Here is a 24,393-nt window from a genome sequence, read left to right on the forward strand (position 1 = left end):
TGCAGATTACGTGGTTTGGCCGGATAGGGTTAAGGTTTCATCAGTTGCTGGCTAAATCCATTGTGGATGCCCAAGCTCCTCACCTCATGATTATGCACAGTGGTGGCAATGACCTAGGCACATTGACTGGGGTAGGGCTGGAAATCCCAATGAAAGAAACCTTTGCAGAACTGATGTAGTTTTTCACTCACACTGTCATGGTGTACTCTAATATATGCCAAAGACAGAAATGGAAGTGGTCAAATGAATTCTGTCCACAGATTGTTAAAGCCAGGTTAAAGTGATGTTATAGTAAGCTGATAATGTTTGTTTAAACATAACTTTTTATACTAAACAAACCCACAGAAATTCACTTGTAATAGTTAACTGAAGTAACTTCAACTCTTCCCCATGCCATACATAGTGTTCTCATCAATGATGTCATTTCAAATGTGATAAGTGATATTATCAATGAGGTCATTATACAGGCAATGAGTAAATGTGAGGTCATAAGCAGCACATGGCAAGGGCGCGGGTACACGCATTGACCTGTAGTGTATTTTACTGGCAAAATATAACATTATTGAATTTCACATCTTATAAGTAATTCCTAATCCTAAATTTTTAAAATCACTGCATACTTTACCCAGAATGAAACGGAAAAGGATACATAATTGACATTTAGTTACAAATCTGACTACAACTGAACAAGACAGTACCTCATCGATTAATGAAGGCAGTCGAAGGTGATCTAATTCGACAAAGGGATTTCTGCCGTAAAGAAGAACTGAGTAGAATGTTGCTGCAACCATCCAAGCATCCGAACTCTTGCTAAATAACTGGAGTTTTAGTGATTCCGGAGCACTGAAGCATACTGCTAATGCCTCACCATGTTCACCTACAAGAACAAGCAAAGTTGAAGACAATAATTACCATTTATGATAATTCAACACAATTTTACTTAGTTGTTCAAACATTTTGTTTTTTTAAAGTACGTTTAGTTTGGTTGAAAACAACCTAAACCACTTTAATGTACTATTTATGGCTGTATATACCAAACTGGACAAAGTCCTAAATATGGCCTACCACCAAATACTATGCTCACTACCCCTTCTCCCAGTTATTTCTGGAATACCCTGCAGCTGCTGCCAGTGGATCCAGGCAGGGTGCACATCTTTAACCTTGCTGTTAGTGCTAAACTAATAGCCTCAGATTGTTGCGTGTGGAACATAAGGTTTGACCTAATCTCAGTACTGGCTGAAAGCAGCCTGTGGCTGTACCCAGCAGATATATGGCATGACCTTTGCCTAGGCCCTGTACTCAGTTCTCCTGCACTACTGCACACTATGCATTGCGCACAAAGACTAATCACCAACCAATTCATGTACTATAATTCAGGCCCCAGTACCTATCAGGTAGGACCTGAAGCCATGCACATTGGGAACTGACACAGAACATAGTCAATAGCCATGCCCTACACACAATATCCCTACTGATACAATCATATCGCTGTGCATATTGGGCCACAGGCATAGGACATGCCCTTATAAAAGTGTCTTGCACCCAGTTATTAGCTAACCACAACTCATAGGCACAGCCTGCAACCATGACCAGTGAGTACCGGGTACAATGCATGGGCTTCCTCCATTCTTTGTGAGAAGAACCTTTGCCATTGTGTTCACTAAGAATAGACATTTGTTATGTCCAGCATGCCCTGGGCAAAGTACATGATCTCTGCCTACACGCTAGTCTCAGAACGAATGCCATATTTTTTACTTAACACTGACCGTTGACCATGTTCCATGATTGTACTATTCTCCATTGTACCTAATAGAAAAGTACATAGGGAAACACTTTTTGAGTTCTCAATTTCCAGAAATGTCCTTTGAGAATTTAAATTGAAAACATAATTGCTGGGAAGCCTTATAAAGTTTCTCCATTTGACCAATGTGGGTGTAACTTTCCATGACAAAATAAGAGAGAACCTCTCCTTTGCTTTTTGTACATTTTGTTGATTGAAGATATGGGTAGAATGTTATAATCAACTCCAATAACGTTTTTTTCCGCATGCACTATTGGCATGTACCTGCACTGTCTGTGGCTAGGCATTAAACTTGGTAAAAAGCCCTTTGTTTAGTTTTGAGGACCTGCCAAACCTCTGTGTGAGATCCAAATGTTCCCGACTGGCAACACGTATCTCTCTAACTGCTTCAAAGTTCATGCATACAGTCACTGGCCTTAAATTACACAGAACGCTTATTGGAAGATTTTGTGCAGATACCATGGAATTCAAAGGCATAGTTAGGAGAATTCTCATTGCATCAAAACCCCAGCCTGTAGGAGTGTCGGGATTAGTGAGACTGTAGGAGAGAGAAGAAAGCTGGGGGAGAGAGCGAAAGAAAGAGAAAATAAAGGCAGCATGAGAAATTTTGCATACTTTCTGAAGAGGTCATCTAAATCTCAGTAAAGATGTTCAAATTATGTGCAGATATGCCAGTTTTAACATGCCACTCACCCATTCGTGCACAAACCATAATGGCTATGGTATTACTAAGGCACTCACTACCAGGTCTTACCTGTTCGCAATTGGCCGGCAAACCAGTGAGTAAGTAATAATGTATATGAAACAAGCACAAAGCCTATTTGTGCAAATTCTTCCAGTGTACTTTTTACAGAGGTAGTAATTAATCAGGAGTAAAAACTCAACAAATATACAGCACATATTCACTTTGTGCATTGGTGTTTTGAGCTGTTGTACGGCTATTACTAATTAAGTAGGACTGTGCTTTTGGACAACATATGTTTCAAAATATGGGGACTGAGTCCAACCATATAATCAGAATATGTCGGTTCAATTCCTGATTAGCTCACAGTGTGTCATCTGGACCCCTAAACCTGACAAGGTACTTGATGGTGTCTACAACCTCAGAACATGGCCATTCTAATTCCCACAAGGACGCTGTGGAAATAGATGTACCCTCTCATTGTTTTCTTAGGCATGCACAAAGGGAGACACAGGAAATACATGAATTGGCATTTCAAACAGTTATTGAAGCAATTTGATTCTTGTGTAAAATATGTGAGCTGCAATTATTAGTAGAAGGAAACAAAGGATTGTTACCAGCATTACAAGTATGGTGAGGAAGATGAATAATTCAACCATTATAATTATTGCAGTGATTATATGAATATATAAATATATATCATAATGATAACCATACCGAACAATAACTATACTACAGAGACCATAGTGAGAAGTGTGTTCTGCCAGATCTCCTTGGAGCAAGTTAACTCCCCATTTACCTGTGTGGGATGTATCAGGAAGCTAGTATGGTATGGAACAGGCCGCAGTCATTTGCAGAATAGTGATGGAGGTCAGCCGGGATGGCAATCAGTCACGGTCGAACGTATAAGACAATCCATAAAAGTGCTACTCTGGCGAGCTAAACTCAGAAGCAATTTATATAATAAAAACTGATTCCATTCGCAGTGTCTGAGGTCTTTTGCCAGTGTTATTGTTTGTCTTTTTGATTCAGAGCTGTCTCTAAAAAGGACAATGAAATACATGGGTAGAACAGAATGTACAGTGTCCTGATAAAATGCTTTGTAGGAAATGAGCTTGCCGCAGAGCACTTCATGAATACATGATCATGTATCTGCAAAGCATGTCAAACGTCACTGTCTAAAAAGATGTCAAGTTTAAACATGAACTTGTAAAATGCAAGGTTTTGTGCATGGGCACTGTTGAACCCCACTACAGCACCCCGTAATAGTGCATGAAAAATAATGATACCCATTAGTGTAAATGCACTAGTCAAGAGCCAGACATGCTAGAGGAAAGGGAAGGGTGAAGAAGCTAATAAAATGAGATAAAAAGTTTAGCTCACATTTGCTGTAATCCTGAGCATTTTACACCGCTGAGCTGTCATTTTCTAAGCAGCATACAATAAGATTAAAGCAATATAAAGGCATTTATTATATTTATTTGTTTTGTATATATAATATACAAGGCCCTCGAACATCAGATCTCTTTACAAAGAACATTATTCAGCAAAAGCAATTCAAACAAGTCAATAATGCAACTAAATTTCATATGAGCAATATGAAGAAAGTATACAAAGAGCGTCAGAGCGTGAACATGGATTACAATTTGGGATGGGTAGTAGTCCACCACAAGTAACAATGTCACTATTCTTGTTAGGCCCAGTGATGATTCCAGTAACTTAACCACAGCACAACCCCCAGTAGTTATGGCAGAGAGCACACCGGCATAACTTAAGAAAAAGTGTAAAGCCTTTAGTACCAAAACTCCACTTCAATTTATAAAAATAGTGATTTACTGAACACAATGACACTAATACAGCAAAAGTCCAATGAGGGGATCTACAGATATGAATTTTTACACTTTTAAATAAAAAATAGCTCCAAAAAGCATTCAGTGCCAACCACAGTTAGGTGGTTTCACTTAAACGGGACACAGGTGTAATTTAAGCCCAACCATGATTGAGCCCTAGTCGGATGCAGCAACCAGGTTTGTCCCTGTCAGAAGTTTTACCTTCTAATCTCTGAAACAGAAGGCACAAATCCTCAGTGGGGTAAGGCAGCAGGCTGTGGCGGAGAAGGCTCCACACGACCAGATAGCTATCAAACGAGGTTCCAGTAAAGCCACTGACCTTTGGCCAGAGAATTTCAAAATTCAGGCCCAAGGAATGTCCCTTGCTGGGAGGACACATTTGGCATATTCAGACTGGACTCCTCCAGTGGGGTTAAGTCGCAAGCTGTAGCCGAACAGGGCTCCACAAGGCCGGATGCCTTCCCTGCGATGTCCCACAGAAACAGATGATTTGCTATGGAAAAGCTTTGAGTGGGAGCAACCTGAATCTTTGGGCCAGTGGCAAAGCACCTTCACAGGATTGCTTTGGCAGAAGTTGTCCCGGCACTCCAGAGGTCTTTAGTGTCAAGCATTTCTTAGTCACAGGTTTTTCTGGATGGTAAGAAGGGTACACTTTGACACTGCCCAACTTGGAACATGCGTTCTCATGAAACTCATTTTGGAGAAACACAATATAATAAGACAGGAGTTTCCTGTCTTGAATTAATCAAAGTTGAAACATTACTTATAAGACAGAAGAATTCTGTCAATTATCAATCTAGGCACAATACATGAAATTCTATCAGTATGTCATTGTCATATTCAATTAGTCGGAATTGAATTTTACTCAGAAATAAAAATGTACAAAAATCAAGCTTACATGACCAGGTGAGTGATGAGATAGTTTGTCAAGTAGCCCCAAGTGAAAAAAACGTAACCAAACAAAAGAGGAGAAGTGACAAATGCCAGAACATGAATAGTTCATTGGTATTTTACATAAGACAGCTTGTTGTACTGAATACAGATAGCCAGATCTGGGATTGTCCCCAGTGTATAGTTCAATGCCAGGTCTGTCTATAGATGGCGTCGACTCTACATGGGATATGAGGGTCACATCAAGACTATAGATAACCTAGGGAATGGTTGCACTGGCATACAGGGCCTAAATGCTGAATTAACATCAATGTGGCAGAGATGGCGGAAAGTCCAGGAAGTAACGCACGGATGTGTTAAAAGGTAGACACACTTAATGCCAAGGTCACCAGAGTGGAGAAAAAGCAATTATTTATATATAAACAGATACTCACAGGCTTTAATCATGAGTGTTTTGTCAACTGAAGCTGGTGAAATGCAGAGGTACTTCCGATCATTGAATCGGCTAACTTCAATTATGGAAGATGCCAGGATGTCACAAACAGGAGCTGAGGGTAAAGACCTACTCCAGCAGAAGAAATCAACAGGGTCTAGGGCTGATCCAGTTGGAACAGGTCAGCTGGGATATTCAGGGAAACGGCTTTTAGCAGCCTGTTGTGTTCCTGTAGCTTAACTGGAAGTCAGCTAACTGACCCTTGAAATCCACTTCTTTGTCCTGAGTACAAGTAGGAGCAGGTCAAGACTTTCAGGCCTCCTCACAGGTCTGAAAAACAGGTTCTGTTCTTCTGTCTTCCACAAGTCCAGTGTGATTTGAAGAAAGAGCCTTGGGTGCCACAATTATGCTTGGCACTAGCCTGTGGGTGGGGTGACTCTTAGCTCCTCCTTAACCAATAGGAAGAAAGTTCCCATTGGTAAGCCTACCCACACTTGCAGCAATTCATGTGTGCCCTACTGCAAACAATCCTGCAGTGCCCCTCTCAACCTAAAATCAAGACACCAGAACCTTTCTTTCCTTCTAGAAAAGGCACAGACTTGTATTTGTACTTCTCAGCAATGTGCCTCTTTGAAGTGCTGATTAGGGAACTAGTAGTTCAGAATGGGCAGAGATTGGCTCAGAGGGAGATAAACCTCAGCTTTGGATAGAGTTGCCAACGTAACCTCTCCACACAGTGAAGCACAGGGGTAGGTGAGGCAGTGGCCTGGTGCCAGTGACAGTATGGGGTAGTGGGATGATGTGGTGCCACAAGCTTAGGTGAATGTTCAACCAATCACATGAAACTCCATCTCCCATTTTTAGTATTTGCAGATACAGTGAAAGTTGAAAACAGAGAAAGGACCAGCTTGGTTGAGGCACCTGTGCCAGGAGTCTGGAGACATCTGGCTTGTTCTCTGGACTTTGACGACTATGTCAAGGGCTTTTTACACCAGTTCACCAACTCTCTCACTAGAAGCTGGACATGATGAGGACTCTGTGGGAAGTGTTCACCTGAACTTCTGTTGAAATTGTACTAGGGTGTGTCTTCCGGGATTGACCACTGAAGTCTCTTATTTTTGCACACAGTCATCTTGCAGGAGGATTTAAATCTAGATAGGTCTAGTTTGGCTGGGGAGTGCAAGCAAGAAGAGTGGTCTGTTGTGGAAGGCCATGGACCTGCTACCAGAATGACCCAAGTTCAGGAGACAACCAGGACTGAATAGGGAGGGAAGGCCTGAATGGATTTTCCAGGTTGCTAAGCAGGCATTGTGCAGCCAGCTGCTTGTGTCTGTAAGCCAGAGCAACTGCAGGCACACACACATCTTTAGTACAATTGGGCTAGATAAGTTGTGGAGCCCTTTAGAGTTGGGATATAGGAAAGATGCTCAGTCTGCTCCTAAATAAGACACTGATTGACACTCTCAACCAGTCTTTGTATATTACGTCAAATCATAAACTTGAAACAAGGCGGCCAAGTATTTGTGGGTCTAGCAGCATGTCACCTATCCTTATGAAGAATGGATTAGATGGCAGAGAAGAGGGACTAGCGATCATCTATCACAAACCAATAATTAGAATGTGCAGAGATTACAATTCCTAGAACAATACAGCTAGACATGCGATAAGCAGATTTCATAATGGCCTAATTAATATTTTATCATCATATTAATTTACTGTAAACCAGGTTATAGTCCTTTCGTCCTTAAGGACATTTCTGATAAACAGTATCTTGCTCATCAGGGATTTAAAATAGGAAACAAACAAGCTACTGAAGTGGTGTTGAATCGATTGTTCCTAGGCATCCAAGCAACATCCTTCTCAAGTCACTCATTTGGATGTACACTGGATCTGGTTTTCAACACATAACATATATCCACCAAATCCAAATCAAGACAGGACCTTGCGCTTATTACTCTATTTTCAAAATCAGATTACAATCATGAAAAACAAAATCCTAAAGTATGGTTATACCAACTCCACACAGGTTACAAGGGAGGGCACTGCCAAAGAGATTCCATGTAGTGTTCATCACCTCCGACAATATGGCATTTTAGTCCCCCTCACAAAATATTGACAGCCCTTTACTTTAGGCCCCAAATACAACTTAAAAAATCAAATCCAGACCAAAAAGCGTCGAACAAATAGCCAACACAAATAAACTGTGCCATAATCTTGAAAGACATATGAGAAAAAGCCAAGCTGTACGTGGCAAACATAAGTGGAAAGCCGACATGTGGAAATACATTTGAGCAGTCAGGACAAAACTGGCTCACCGGATCAGAATCAAACAACTCACAAACCACTCAAAAGAACTGTTGAAAATAATCTACAGGTAGAGCTTGCAGGGCTCTGTTTGAACGACTTTAATAGAGCTCTGGTACAGGTCGCACATTCGTGGTGGCAAAAAATGTCAGAGAGGGAGATAGGGTGTTAATTTCACAAACCAATGGACTGGCACCTACAGACATAGGAGATTCTGCTCCTGCTGCCTGATTATTATTCATGGAGGCAGCAATTTCCAAAGCAGCAGACCTCCACCCCTTGATGCACACTGCCACAGTAAGTAAATTCAAACATCTTTGTGGTCAGGTCAGAAAAGTGCTCCCTACAGATCTGGAAAAAGATCCTAGGTGCAAAGATACTAGAGAGGACAAACAGCAGAAAGCATTCTTACAGAAGGCTGTGGGGCATCTACTCCCTTGTATCCTGGGTTGAAAGTTAGTTCTGAGGGGCCCACTGGGCTAAGGAAGTGACTTTAAAAGGGGAACTAGCCTACTATCTGTAAATGATCCTATACATATCTGTAACATGTTCCAACACACCGATTGAGATATGTACTAGAAGATTATGTACCGCTTTTGCCTAGTGCCACCAAATTTCACCCAGAGTCCCTTGTGTGCTAGTCTTTTATATCACTGAATGCATCTTTGAAACAAAGAAGCGATCTTTTACTTTCAAGCTCCAGCCACTATCTACTAATTCAGCCTAATAACTTTCAAGGAGTTCCAGACACCTAGCCTCTCCTGCTATGCTCCATAGATTTGCCAAGCTTTATCACTCATTTCCTCCAGTAAAGAATTGCAAATACCACTCTTCAAACAATAAGTTTTCCATGTGTAACACTCACATCATGAATACCAGCCAAATTATCCCAGATACCTAATTCTTCATGGCTCAACACTTCCTGTAACTGACCTCAGTGCAACGCTTCATTGCACCATAAACTAGGTTCATGCTATACAAATCCACATAGATGAATTGTAATGCCCGTGAAATTAGTGAGACATTCTTGCCCCATCCACAGCTTAGAGCCACCTGACCAGGCTCCCTTCAAATGCACAGCCTGTTCCATCCTAGAACTTATAACATTCTGTTACTCACAATCGTGTGCGAGCCATAGCCCTTATCACACATCTTCCTTTTATATGAAATAAGTAAAAGGGAATCAGTAAAGACCGAAGCAAATAACATCACAATACAGATAAAACTCTAAACTTTGTAAAAATAAAATATGAAAATTGGGAGAAGGTTCAACACAACCCAGAATAAATTGAGACCACCTGACCTAAGAACATGAACAGACAACTTACATATCATATACATGTGAAAACAATGTTTGCTTTCCTACATAGTCTCTGAGATAGTCAGGCATTCCATAAGATCTTGTTTTCTTTCCTCTGATGAGGGTTTGTCAATAAAAGCCCAGTGCCTATAAATTTCTATGGAGGATTTCCTCAGAAATTCTGCAGATCCTTCACAAGTAGAGGATGATTGTTGGCGAGTGTGTTGACAATCATAACTCTTCACAAAATGACCCTACTAAGATCTCATATTCTACCAACGTCTGTCTTGATGGCATTTCTGAAGATTTTATCACCTTTCTTGGCTCTGTGTATTTTGAACCGGGTTGTGTCCCCACAGGAGCTTTATTTTTACCCAATCACTTTCAACAACATCCGTCTCTTTTACAGCATGCCTTGCATCAAAATCGTTCTTACATTTGAGCATTTTCTCACACTCCTTGTTCCTCCAGTCATTGTTTATGGATACGTTCAACCAACCCTTAATACACCTCATCCAACCTGGAACTTACTTGGAATTGGGCTTCCTTCCTCTAAACACTTCATAGGGAGACTTCCCAGTCATCATGTGAGGGGAAAGACAATATGATACCAGGCGACCGTGACTCTTTCTTGCAGTCCAGCCCATTACTTTTAGCCAACTTATAGCCTTCTTTCAGAGTCCTGTTAAATCACTCCACCATTTTGTTGGTTTCTGAAGGGTACAAAGTTGATCTCGTATGTACCATCCCATAAGATGCTAGTAAATCTTCTACTGCACTAGAACAAAATTGCACAGCATTATTTGGTAATAAACTACTGGGAGCACCTACTCTCCTGAAAATATCTTCTAAAAACCGGATAACTGTTCCAGAACTGATGTCTGACACACATACAACTTCAGGCCACCTTGATAACAAATAGGTATGGACCGACAAGATCCAATCCTATCTCTTGCCACAAGCCTCTCAGAAGCTACCTACAAATCATGGGAACACACCTAGGTTGTTGTATTTTATCACTTTCTCTGCACTCAATGCACTCTCTGATTTTTCTTTCTATCTCAATGTCCAAGCCTGGCCACCAGAAATCTGCAATAGTTTTCTTTTTCTTTTCACGCGTTCCTAAGTGTCCTTCGTGAGAGATATTGATAACCCAACACCTCATGCTTGTGGAAACCACCAGACGACTTCCTCTGAATACTAACCCATCATGTTCTGAATGTTCATTACTGACCATCCAAAATGGACAAGTCATACTACTTAGCTTGCTTTAAACAGGTCACCCATTCATCATACACAGAATGACAGTTTTCACTGAATCATCCTTCTCTACCTCTATCTTCCACTCTTCTTCACTGATAGCCCCACTCACAACCACACAACTACACTCATCAGTCCATATGGTTTAATCCAAAGTGTACTTCCCATCATCAGGACTTTCCATGACTAGCCTTGGCACACAAACCGCAGCACAATTTTGCACACCAGGAATATACTTGACATTGAACGTGTGTACCTGTAGGTAGTTCTTCTACCCATTTTCAAATCCTAGCTAATACACTTTTTAAATAAATATTTCCTTCAGATACTAGAGGTCAGGTACAACAGTGAAGGACCTTCCCCATGGGAAATATTAGAATTTTTTAGTTGTTCAACTTACAGCAATGGCCTCTTTCTCAATTACAGATTATTGTGCTCTGTTCCTCTCAAAGCACGTGATGCACATGCAATTGTGTATTCCTCCTCATCCTCATGCTGAAGAAAAACAGCCACCAGACCCTTGTAACTGGCATCAGTGACAACCCTTGTATGTCTGTGAGCCATGAATGCATTTAGATTAAGTGCTTTCCACAGTACACTTTTATGGAATCAATTTTATGTTGACCAGCAACACTCCAAACAAACTCCACCCCTTTCTTACTCAGACTTTTCATCGCTACAGTTTTACTAGACATGTTTTTTACAAACTTGCTGTAAAACTCTGCAATGCCTAAAAAAGACACAACTTCCTCTTTGTTCTTTGGAGGGCACATTTTACATAAGGTATCTACCAATTCTATTCTGGGTCTGACTCCTTCAGGTGTGATAGTATGCAACAAATATGATATTTCTTGTTTACCAAACAGGCACTTTTCTACATTTAATTCCAAACCAGCACCCCTTAATTTACAAAGAACAAGCAAACCCTCCTACTGTGCTCTTTCCAGTTGTTTCCATTAATGAGAACATCATCCTGGAAACATTGCAACCTTTCAACTTTCCATGTGCAAACATCATAAACCTTTAAATGATAGAGGCCGCTGAGGCAAGGCCAAACGGCATCCTTAGGAATTTGAAGGCACCCATGGGTGTGATGAACGCAGTTAGTTCTTGCGAGTCTGGAAGCAATTTGATCTGTTGATAAGCGGATGCAAGATCCACTGTAGTAAACAATCCTGCATCACATACTGCAGACATCATCTCTGAGATGTTAGGTAATAGAAATTTGTCCACAATCACTTATTTATTCAATCCTCTTAAATCTATACACAGACATATAGCATCTGAGGGTGTTTTGCCATTACAATAGGGGCTAGCCATTCTGATGTTTCTACTTTGGTTATGATCACTTCTCGTTTTAGCATCTCTAATGCCTTACTTACATCTAGTTGTACTCTGTGTGGTGTTTTCCTTACCCTAGACAAAAAAGGTACACCACCTGGGTTAAGTTTGTTCTAGTGCTGGTATTCTTTGACACACCCTAGTTTTCCTGTAAAGACTTCAGGGAAATCTTTTGGAAAATTAGCACAACAATTTGTTATTTGACTGACTCTCAACCAAGATTGAGAATTTTAGTCTAGGAACATACCCAATTCTTTTTGATGTGGCCATCCCAAGATATTATCACCCTTTAATGCAACATATATTTCTCCCTTGATATTGAACAGTGCTGATAAAAAAAATTGCATTTTAATTTCCTGCCCTCCATACCCCCAAGGTCTAATATTTATCCATGAAAGGTTGATACCAGGAAATTTCTCTTGAAACACGCCCTGTCTATAATGGGCAAGCATGAACAAGAATCAAATAACACATTAATGTCAACAACACCTATTTTCACTTCATCAGCTGGATTCTCTGACACCTTGGTATCAAGCTTTCACTCATTATTTATGTAACACCTATTCTTTTCCAATTTCTTTGACACCACAATTTTTATGCATTTTTTCTTTGGATCTATCCGCTACGTCAGTACGAAAAGATTTTGACCAAACCGAGCACCAACATTTTTTTAAATGACCCTTTTTTCCACACTGGTGATATACAGATCTCAATGCAGGACCGCAACAATGATTAGTCAAATGCCATAATTGTACACATCTAAAACATCCTCCTTTAACACCATTAGTGGGCTTTGCTTCCGTTTAAGCCACCAGCTTCATTTCTACTGCTTTTACTACTTCTTCCACATTGCCAACTCTGTGTAACTCTTTTGACACTTTTAGCCATGGTCAGAACGTAACTCAAAGGTGGGGGGTCTTTCAATCATAACTCGTCTCCAATACGATCACTCTTGCAATGTAGTAGTAATTGAGCAATATATTCCTCAATGTTTTTTTCATCCATTTTTGTGCGTCTTCCAAAATGATATCTTTCAAGAATTGTACTGGGAGAGGTGTGGCGCAGCGGCCAGAGCGGCTGACTCCAGAGCATGGGGCTCATGGTTTGAACCCCGGCAGCAGCTCAGCATAATTTTACTCTAGGCAATAGCTCACTTAATCTCAGTGCCACCCCAGCGCCTGGATACCATTAGCGGTGATAAGTCAGCGCTTTACAAATGTGGAATTATTTTATACGAGGTAAGTAATGCTTATCCAGTTTCTTAATTACTATGTTGAATTTATTTAACGCTTCGAAAAGACAGAGGGCAGCAGGGTGAGATGGCAACTGCACTACCTAGGCTAGTCACAAAAAAGATACTTTGTACTTGTATTACCCACCTCAAATGGCCAGCTGCCACATGACCACAAATTAACTCAAGCGAAAGATTGATGAGAGGCAACACACAAGAGCAACAAACTGTAGTGCATACAAATCAAAGTTTGTGCTGCTGCTGCCGGACAGGGTTATTTGTGGACACACGCTGATACTCACAAGCACTTTACCTACCTACACTGGAGCCTCAGTTATGCCACAAGACCAAGCTCTTCCCCTTTTTGATGACTGATATTCAAATTGGACTGAGAATATTTGAATACTCACGCCTCGTGAATGGAGACAGCGTCCAACAACAGTGACGTTTCTCAAATAACAGATATTGCTGAACTCTGTTAACCGAGACATGAATCTGGCCGTCTTACCTTTGCCCTGAAGAAGCCTTTGTGAAGGGTGAAACGCGTTGGCTGTTTGTGTACAAAGGACTCTCTGAAAATAAAGACTTACTACTAAACTTAATATGCCTGCGGAAAGAACTTTTGTATGCACTACAATTTGTTGCTCTTGTTTGTTGCTTCTCATCAATCTTTCTCTTCATTTAACGCTTGTTCTTTCTCAAGACTAAGATCGGGAAGATGCTCCAACACTTCTTGACCCTCTGCCCCAAGAGTGTGCAATAAAAGTGCTAGTTTTCATTCTGCGCCTAAACTTGTGCTGCAAATACTTGTTAAATACTTTCTTCCATTTGGCCCATACCATGGGAGGGTCTCCTGGGATATTGAGAAAGAATGATGGTGGAGTAAATTTCTGGATGTTCAAGGGCAACTTTTCCACAAATGTAAAAAATATGTAAATTGAAGACTGATGAAATACAGCAAAATATGGCGAAATACATTCAGGAAGCAAAGTCGGGATCTCCCTCCAACCCATGCCTGCCAGCATTTCTGGACGAAATTGCGGACCTGGTGAGTCCTGGGTTAACAGAAATTTTTAACTCAATGTTTGACTCTGGCAACTTTCCGTCCATGTGGAAGGACACCTCCATCCTTCCGCTGTTAAAAAAAGCTACCCTTGATGCAACCAACCCGAACAACTACTGTCCTATAGCCCGGTTGCCGCTTCCAGCCAAAATAATTGACAAACTTATGAATATCCAATTAACCCAGTTTGGTTTCCGCCAAGAACACAGTACGGAAACGGCACTCATCAAAGGCACAGAGGAAATCAGAGCGGTGATGGATGGAGGAGGCACGGCTGCCCTACTGCTCCTCGATCTGTCAGCCGCTTTTGATACTGTTAACCATTCCCTCTTGCAACAGCGGCTAGAGAGTCTGGGGGCCAGGGGTACAGCACTGGCCCGTCTGTCCTCCTTTCTCAAGGATAGGAGATTAACAGTTTCGGATGATGGGTATCACTCTGAGCCCTATGCCCTCCCGTGCGGAGTGCCACATGGCTCCTCCTTGAACCTTTCTCTATTTAACGTATATGTTTCCGAACTGGCCCCTTTGATCCAGGACTTTGGGTTCAGTCTTACGTCTTACGTCGACGACACCCAGATTGTGGTGGCTGCATATACAAATCAGGTTCCTCCTACTCAGCAATTTCAGAACTGTATGTGTACCATTAACCAATGTCTTAAACTTAATTCTGAAAAAACAGAGATCCTGATCTTTGGTAATATGCAGCCAAACTGGGGCAATCTGTGGTGGCCGGCAGAGATGGGAGATCCACCAAAATCTGCGGTTAAGGCTAAGAACCGAGGAGTGTGGCTTGACAACAAACTTTCCCTCACCCAGCACACAAATGCAACTGTCTCCTCCTCCCAATTCCTTATCAAGAAAGTAAGGAAGATTCTTCCTTATATTCCCGTGGGCACCAGAAAAACTGTAGTTACATCGCTGATGCAGTCTAAACTAGATTACTGTAACGGGCTGTATCTGAACATTCAGAAGCAGTGTTTAAAAAAGCTTCAGATTGTACAAAATACAGCAGCAACGTTACTGTCCAATACCCCTAAGTGCAAATCTGTATCTAAAGAGCCTCACAGCCTGCATTGGCTTCCTGTAGCACAACACATAAAATTCAAGGCTCTGTGTCTGGCTTACAAAGCACTAAACCACACAGGTCCTGTCATTCTGCAAAACCTTTTTGCCTGGTATGAACCGACCAGACATCTACCCTCTACAGGGGCCAAACTCCTGACAGTGCCCAGAATTCAAACATCGCACTGGGGTGGCCGCAGCTTTTGCTTTGGCACCTCTGAACTCTGGAACACTCTTCTGAGTGAGCTCAGAAAGGCGGGCTCCCTCTCCACCTTTAGGAAAGGACTAAAACCATGGTTTTTCCAGAACTAGACGTCTGAGCAGGCCTACTGTGTCCTCAGCGCCATGGCAATTCCGGGTATTAGTGCGCTCTATAAGTCCCAGTAACATTAACAATGGCTCGGTACCAATTCCCATTAGTGGACAAGTAGGGTGGTAGGTAGGAATATTATGAGTTGTAAGTACCATTAATTGCGGACGTCCCGGGGGTGATTGGAGGGTGTACCTGGTGCAATATTTTATGATGCTGAAATATATTGTTTTGTTACTTTATAAAACAATAAATATATTTTTTTAAATATAGAAACTGAAAAGATAAAGCAAGGTCCACTGACTATTTTCTAACTTGGCCGCCAGTTATACGAAAAAATTAGTGTATAACATTCTGAAAAAGAGGCGCTCAAACACTTCAATATGGCCACCTTGCTACCAGAAACATAATATTTAAATATAGTCGAAATGCCTGACTATATAAGATCCAAACAACGGTTCAAGTATAACCCTCAAAAAATGTAACCACCCAGAAGGAGACATATAAGAAAATAAAGGGGAAGAGAGAGAAGAAAAGATTATATTTGGGCACAGGATACCCATATATACAATATTTCAATGAAGTAGAAAAATGTTTGTTTATTATTATTAACAAAGTTAGACAAACAATCGTAAGACAATAATGGCGCTCATAGGTTTACACAAACAGTACAAAAAATACAGTGTATAATCAAACAAAGTGGCTGAGGACAATATACAAGGGAGTGTTCAGAAAAAACAGAAACAGCACACAGCAAAAGAATGCATCCTCTTCACTTAGGGCCACATTAAAGTGTTGAAGGTGTTTTGACCAAAAATGATCTTAGAAGGTCATATTCAGGACAAGACAATAAACTTAGGAGCGTCCAAGAAATTTTCAATAAAACATTATCAGGCACATGCATAAATGTTTTTTGCGAGCGCAAACGGTACGATTCGCAAAAATCGGCCGTTTGCGCCTGCAAATAAGCCTATTGCGATACATCAAAGTGTGAGTCACTCGCATTTTAATGAAATCGCGATTTATTGAGATTTCTTAAATTGCGGTTGCATTTAAGGAATTCCTTAAATGCAATGCATGTACCCCTTAGAAATAGCGAATTTGCTATTTGGGGCCACAAAATACAGAGAAATTACTCTGGTCTGTATTTTGCAAAAACCTTGAAAAATGCACTAAAGTGCATTTTTCAAAGTTTCAGGTTACACACACACATGCGCTTGGGGCATGTATGTGCACAACATGGGTGCACATCACAAATTCAAGGGCGCAACAGGGTGTCATTTTGACAACTTTGCACCCTTGAAATTACATGCGCAATTTGCGAGTACCTATTGGTACTCGCAAATTGCGCATGCAATTTCTTATTCATTCCTATGGGCCTGTAGGCCCATAGGAATGAATGGGAAGCCATTCCTTAATTGCGACTCACACTTTGCAAGTCGTAATTAGGGGATGTTTAGAAATCGCTATTTTAATAGCGATTTCTACATGCGTAGGCTTTTAAGAGTCCCTAATTGCGATTCCTTAATAATCGCAATTAAGGACTTGCACAAGCCTACTTTGATGCATGTGCCCCTAAATGATTTATCCAGGAATTAATACAGATAAGAAATCACATGAAGAGCCAAAACTCCGTACGGATACAAATTGAACCGTTTCGTATTAAAAAGCCTCATTGAATTATGACAATTCATGGGTCCAAAGATGATTAAGTAGTTCAGAGGACTTCAAAAGTTATTCAGGGAGACAGGACTAAATAAGCTGTTGTCCATGGGTCCAAAACTACTAGTAGATGTAATTAGTGAAGATTTAAACAACCGGAATAGGAGATCACAGGTTATGGGCCCACCTAATTACGCTTCTTGGCTTTGCCCAGTCCCACCATCATAACGGTCAAGAACGCGTCCGGAAACAGATGCTTTGTACTAGTAGTTTTGGACCCGTGGAGAACTGCTCATTTAGTCCTGTCTCCTTCAATAACTTTTGAAGTCCTCTAAACTACTTTATCATCTTTGGCTCTGTGATTTGTCATAACTCAATGAGGCTTTTTAACACGGAACGGTTCAATTTGTATCCATACGGAGTTTTGGCTCTTCATGTGATTTCTCATCTGTATTAGTTCCTGGATAAATGATTTAATGTTTTATTGAAAACTGCTTGGACGCTCCTAAGTTTATTGTCTGGTCCTGATGATGACCTTCGAATTTCATTTTTGGTTGAAACACCGTTGACGCCTTAATGTGGCCCTAAATGAGGAGGACGCATTCTTTTGCTGAGTGCTGTTTCTGTTTTTTCTGAACCCCGCCCTTGTATATTGTCCCCCAGCCACTTTGTTTGATTATACACTGTATTTTTTGTACTGTTTGTGTAAACCTCTGAGCACCATTATTGTCTTACGATTGTTTGTCTAACTTTGGTAATAATAATAATAAACAAACAATGTTGTACTTCATTCAAATATTGTATAAATGGTTATCCTGTGCCCAAAAAACATTGGGCTGTCTTTTCTACTCTCTCTTCCCCTTTTTTTCTTATATGTCTCCTTTTTGGGTGGTTTAAATATTTGAGTGTTATACTTGAACCCTTGTTTGGATTCCAGTGTTACTTTGCCCCTGGTTCAGGTAATAGGGTTGCCCCTGTTGTATGTAACTGACTATATATATATGTCCACCGGAAGCGCCTAACTGTATACAAATGGCCACTGAGCTGACATGCGCCTGATTATAAAATGTCCGCTCAGTCTGTACAGTTTGGTGTGAAATAGGTTGCCGAATTATATTTGTGCCTGGTTTTAAAATCACTGCCCCATCTGTGCAGTGGTGCGATAGTGTCCTGCTAAATTTTACTTATGCCTGTGATGTTAAAATGGCCACTGCATCTGCGCAGTGGTGAACAGCCTCAAACCTTTTCTGATGTCTTTGCAGAGATCCAAGTGCCAGACTTCCGAGTTCCTCCTTGAGACTTCAAAAAATGCTGTTCACCCCTAGAGGGCCTCAGGAGAGCCTCTCAGCCACTACGCAGTACAGCACTGCTGCAGTACCTGTGAATAGAGCCAACGATTCTCCACTGGAAAGAAGGAACACTACGCAACCTCCTCGGTTGACCTTGACTCGACAGAAGAGCACTCCTGTTAGCATGCTGCATCACACTCCTGTTTATCACCAGTGAAATAAGGTGGGAGAGACACGGAAGAAGTGTCTTCGGAAGTTTATTCTTGCCCAATCCACAGCTTAGAGCCAACTGACCAGGCTCTCTTCAAACCCAGTACATTCCAAACTAGAATTTTTTGACATTCAATTACTCACAAAGGAGTTTGAGCCATAACCCTTACCACAGCCCACCTTCCAAATAATATTAGACAGAGGTAAATATACAAAGTACATAGAACTTCTCACAGTAGACCCACTTGCATCTAAAAATATAAAATATTAACAATTGTGTTTGTTCTAAATGTAGTCACACAGTGAAAGTTTGAAAAACACAAATTACTGAAGGTATTTGAAATTTCTTCAAGACTAGCGGGCATATTTATCAAGGGCTTGCATCGCGTATGCACCACACATCGTGGCGCATATGTGATGCAATTCCTAAAATGTGATTTATGAAGTCGGGCAAAGCCACTTTGTGCCCTGAGTGGCTTGATAAATCAATAGTAACACAATGCTACGCAAAGCACAGCATTGTACTACTCTGCCCTGGGAAAGAGGTTCCATAGGTGTTCCCACGCAACTCCCATGAATGTTGACGCATTCCCCGATTTACCATTGCTGGTAGACCTGGGAATGTGCCAAAATGCTACACCTTTCCAGGTGAACAGTAACCAAGAGAAATATCTTTATTTCTCCTCGTTACTTCCTCTTTCTATTGTGCTGCATTTGGCAACACACATAGATAGAGGAATATGTCTCAGGGGATTGTTTTTGTGCAGGAAGGTACCCCTGCCTGCACAAAAACAATCATGCATGCAATGCCAGCACCCTTGCACGATGGTGAAAGGGTGCCTGCTTTGGCCCTAGGCAGCTCATTATGTGCAAGCGCTGGGTAAAGGACAGGAATGGTCTGTATTGTAATACAAATGGCGCATGCCTGCTCTTTCCCTGTAATGCAGCGCAGAGCAGCAAGGTGACTTGTTGTACTGTGTTGTGCTACTTTTTAATAAATATGGTCTTAGTTAATTTGTGAAAAAAATATATAGGGCCATATATATGAAGGGGGTTGAGTCACTTTTACACCAGGCAACGTGGTGCATATGGAACCCTCAAATGTGATTTATCAAGGCCACTTTGTGTGGCACTGAGTGGCTTTATAAATCAGGAGTAATGCAAAGGAGCGCCAATTGCTATTTGCCTTACTCTGCCCTGGGGAGGCATTGCATAGGTGTTCCCATGCAACTTCCATGGATTTTGACGCATTCCCAGATTTACCATTGCTGGTAGACCTGGGAATATGCCAAAATGATACGCCTTCCCAGGTGGGGCGTAACAAGGATAAATATCTTCATTTCTCCTTCTTACTTCCCATTTCTATTTGTGCTGCATTCTGCAGCATACATAGATAGAGGAGTATGCCCTAGGGGATTGTTGTTGTGCAGAAAGGTTACCCCTACTAGCACAAAAAGAATCATGTGTGCAGTGCAAGCACCCTTGCACCATTATGCAAGCGTGCCTGCTTTGGCTCTAGGCAGCCCATTGTGTGCCAGCACAGGAAAAAGGACAGGAATGTTCTGTATTGTAATAAATGGGGCAAGTTCCTGCCCTTTCCCTGAAATGCAGCGCAGAGCAGCAAGGTGACTTGCCTTGCTGTGTTACGCTACTTTTTAATAAATATGGTCTTAGTTAGTTTGTGAAATAAATAAATAGGGCCATATATATGAAGGGGGTTCTGTCGCTTTTGCCCCATGCAACGTGGAGCTTGCGCGATGCAACCGTCACATGCGATTTATCAAGCCAAGCAAGGCCACTTTACGTGGCCCGAGTGGTTTTATAAATCAGGAGTAATACAAAGCAGCGCCAATCACTGCATTGCATTACTCTGCGCTGGGAAGACGTTCCATGGTCTTTGCATAGGTGTTTCCATGCAACTTCTATCAATGTTGATGCATTCCTCCATTTACCATTGCTGGTAGACCTGGGAATGCACCAAAATGCTACACCTTTCCAGGTGAGCTGTAACAAAGAGAAATTTCTTTATTTCTCCTCGTTACTTCCTCTTTCAATGTGTGCTGCATTTGGCAACACACATAGATAGAGGAATATGTATCAGGGGATTGCTTTTGTGCAGGAAGGTACCCCTTCCTGCACAAAAACAATCATGCATGCAATGCCGGCACCCTTGCTTTGGCCGTAGGCAGCCCATTATATGGCAGCACTTGGAAGAGGACAGGAATGCTCTGCATTGTAATAAATATGGCACATGCCTGCCCTTTCCTCGTAATGCAGTGCAGAGCACAAAGGTGGCTTGCTGTGCTGTGTTGCGGTACTTTTTAATTAATATGGTCTTAGTTATTTTGGGAAATAAATAAAAAGGGCGTTGCGCCACTTTTACAACAGGCAACGTGGTGCATACACGACGCAACCCTCACATGTGATTTATCAAGCCACACATGGCCACTTTGCGTGGCCCTGAGTGCTTTTATAAATCAGGAGGAATGCAAAGCAGCACCAATCACTGTGTTGCATTACTCTGCCCTGGGAAGGCATTCCATGGGCTTTGCATAGGTGTTCCCATGAAACTTTGATGGATTTTGTAGCAGCATTCCCAGATTTATCACTGCTGGTAGACCTGGGATTATGCCAAAATGACACAATTTCCCAGGTGAGGCGTAACAAGGAGAGATATCTTAATTTTGCCTCATTACTTCCTCTTTCTAAAAAGGACATGCTTGACACTAATGTAGTGTGAAATAACTGATTGTATGTATACAGTTCTACAGAAACAGCTGAAAATATTTGGATACAATATGATAGCAAAAATGTAGTCACGAGAATGTAAGAAACAAATACAGTGGTAAAATGTTTCCACTTATGCCCATTTACCAATATGTATCATTTTAACTAGCCTCTGACGATAATTCCTACCTCAACCCTTCCCCAACACTTAACTCATGTGTTACCTAACTGTAACCCAAGACCTAACCAAAGTACTAAAAACAACCTAACCCTAACCAAAGCACATCCATTGCCCTTACCCTAACCCTGCTTCTTAACCTTAACTCGATCCCGTATATCAACCAAATCTTAATCAAATCCACAAGCGTACTCTAACCATAAGTCTAACCTTGTACCCTAACTCGGACTTACTGTCTATTTGACTGTTCTTCTGCAAAAAAACTTGCAGGACGGAAACCTTCCTTTACAAGGTGCAGCTCTGTGGAACTCCCTTCTAGTGCACCTTAGAGTGGTAACTGACTTCCTTAGATCAATGCGGAATGTGTAAAAAGAATAAGTGCCAGGCCCTTGTCAGAAGGCCACTGCAGCTTGCACCACCCATTGCCCCTCCCAGCGCTGCCAAATGACAGTACCAACTCAACTACAAAACATCACACTCCTACAAATGTGACAATTCAGACTATTTCAGGCCCTCGTACTTATTAGAATGGCTTGGTATTAGTAATTTCTAATGTATAGTGAATGTATAAACAACTATTGTTTTGCTTATCTCTAAATTATAACTCGGAAAAAAGGAACCCAGCTAGACTTTCAGGAAAGTTTAGTTTGTGCCCAGGAGAAAACACATCGTTTTTTGTGAAACCCTCACCCACCAGGGTTGCCCCTTGGTGGCATACTTCATCATAGGGTCCTTCCCATTGCGCAGCGGAACGGGGCATGCTGCGACCAACGAATTATGCTGGAGCACTTTTTATTGGCTATGAGAGACAAGATGGTCTATGTGGGAGGAGGGGGGAAAGAAAGGGAGGGAATCTCTAAAAATACCTGGTTAGTGGGTAGTGGCTAGTCGGTATGGTTAAAAACCAGAGAAATGTTAGGATATAGGTAAATAATGCTCCTATCTCATAATGGACAACATGTTTCTAGCCTACCCCTTTCGGCTATTCTTCAGGACCTAGCGTATTTAGGGGCAGGGGCAGCAAGCATTTTAAAAGTCAAAAGAGGCTGAACAGTGGAACCCTATAGGCCTCAGCACCTTACTTGCTATACCTAATGTGTGTGTGTGTACTTTGGAACTACCCAGAAACGTGTGTGCACACTGACAAACACCCACTGCCACAGTGTGATCCCAATACAGGAATAGATCAATTTTAACACAACAGCACAGGTGCACCACACAGCAATTGAGACAAAGAATTGTATAAAATCAATGTCAACCAATAATCTTCCAAGTTTCTTCATTTATTTTCAATGAAGTCTTTTTTTAAAACATGTTAAAGGAGATTGAGACACAGCCACCGCGATTCGTCCTTTTCAAAAGGACTTCTTCAGGGCTGTTAATTCAACAGACATAAATACATATATAAATATATATATACATAGACATAGGACAGAACATTTAAAACATCACAAACTATATAAAACCATATTTAAGAAAATACAGATTAATTCAAATATACTATTTGTCTCATTTATATCTTTTAACTGGTAATTTCAGCATGTTCATGTTCAGTATAAAATGCCTAACGAATTCATGCGGAAAAGGAAGGTTTGAAGAACAGATGATGAAAAAGGAGGTCAAATAGAGAAAAGTGGAATGGAAAGATCATGCAACTCCAGGTGAGGAAAAACACCCCAGGGTTGTGAAGTATCAAATGGGAAAGTTGTAAAATCCACATGAGTAGTGAAGGTAACCATGATCCCAGTTTGACTGCATATTATATGTCGAGCAATACCCCCCTAATTGATCTTTACTATTGATTCCTTTAAGAGAATGGGACATCTAGTAGGTCGAATATGGACTACTAAGATGCCTCTATCCTTAAATGTATCTATATTGAGAAAGATAAATGGATTAATATTTCCCAAAAAATGGGAAAAAGCCGTATTTATAAGAATTAATATGGTACCCAATACTTAATATATAAGACGATCAAATTTAACGCCCGTATCTAAAAGGAAAAGACGGGTGGGTGTATGATGACTCCCAGTCTGAGCAATCCTCGATCTCAAGTCAGGGAACTGGGCAATATATGGAAATGATTGCACAATTTCAATAACCGGCCTGTATCAAACAAAAGAGATTTGTAGTTATACAAATAATCCATAGATGTAACGTGTGTTATTTTAGAAATGCACCACTTATAGCGTGCACTACCTAATCTAATTACACTAAAAAGTGTAATTGATTGATTGAAGTGATTGTACCTCAAAAAAACATAATTAAATATACGGCCAGTCATTAGTGCACCCGCCGAACGTTGCACAATAGCGGCAGCTGGCCTCCAGCGAGGAGCAGGTGTGTGAGCACAATGAACTATTGCATTGTAATGAGGGGCCGGAGCTTGCCACACTAGGAAATGGCCACGCCGTAGGCGAGCTCTCCCGACCAAGTCCCGATCCTTCAAGAGTCCTGTGTGCAAAGACATGATCCCGTTGCACGAAAATCCAGCGACTGCATTGCTGTGACCATCAGACATGAAATTAGATAATTATAAGCGGGATCTTGTCTCCGCCACGACTAAACAACTGCGTGATCCACTGAGCCAGGGGGAGGTCAGGAGCCCCTTAGTGCGCATGCTCTGACGTACCTGCTACGAGAGACTGCGGCGCATCTTCTACGGCGTGGGCCCGGAGCTGGTGTGCGCAAACTGACTGGAATTCGGGGGTTGCTGCTGTGGGATCCAGGCTGCCATCAGGAACTGGCATTTGCTCCGTGGTGCACTCATAAGCAGTGCACGATCCTCGGATACCCCTG

At 41.4% G+C, this 24,393-nt stretch overlaps 1 protein-coding gene across 6 annotated transcripts in view; it reads right to left on the reverse strand.

Moving 5' to 3' along the window:
- Positions 1-24,393, reverse strand: part of LOC146867157 (uncharacterized) — a 1,274,092-nt gene that overhangs the window by 522,665 nt on the left and 727,034 nt on the right. For all 6 annotated transcript variants that reach the window (XM_085603699.1, XM_085603695.1, XM_085603693.1 and 3 more), the window contains one exon: positions 699-877. In XM_085603699.1, the coding sequence (XP_085459825.1) occupies positions 699-877 (179 nt within the window). The remainder of the gene's footprint in view (positions 1-698; positions 878-24,393) is intronic.

The sequence above is a fragment of the Triturus cristatus genome, chromosome 1_2 (assembly GCF_964204655.1).
Source record: "Triturus cristatus chromosome 1_2, aTriCri1.1, whole genome shotgun sequence".
Classification (NCBI taxonomy): domain Eukaryota; kingdom Metazoa; phylum Chordata; class Amphibia; order Caudata; family Salamandridae; genus Triturus; species Triturus cristatus.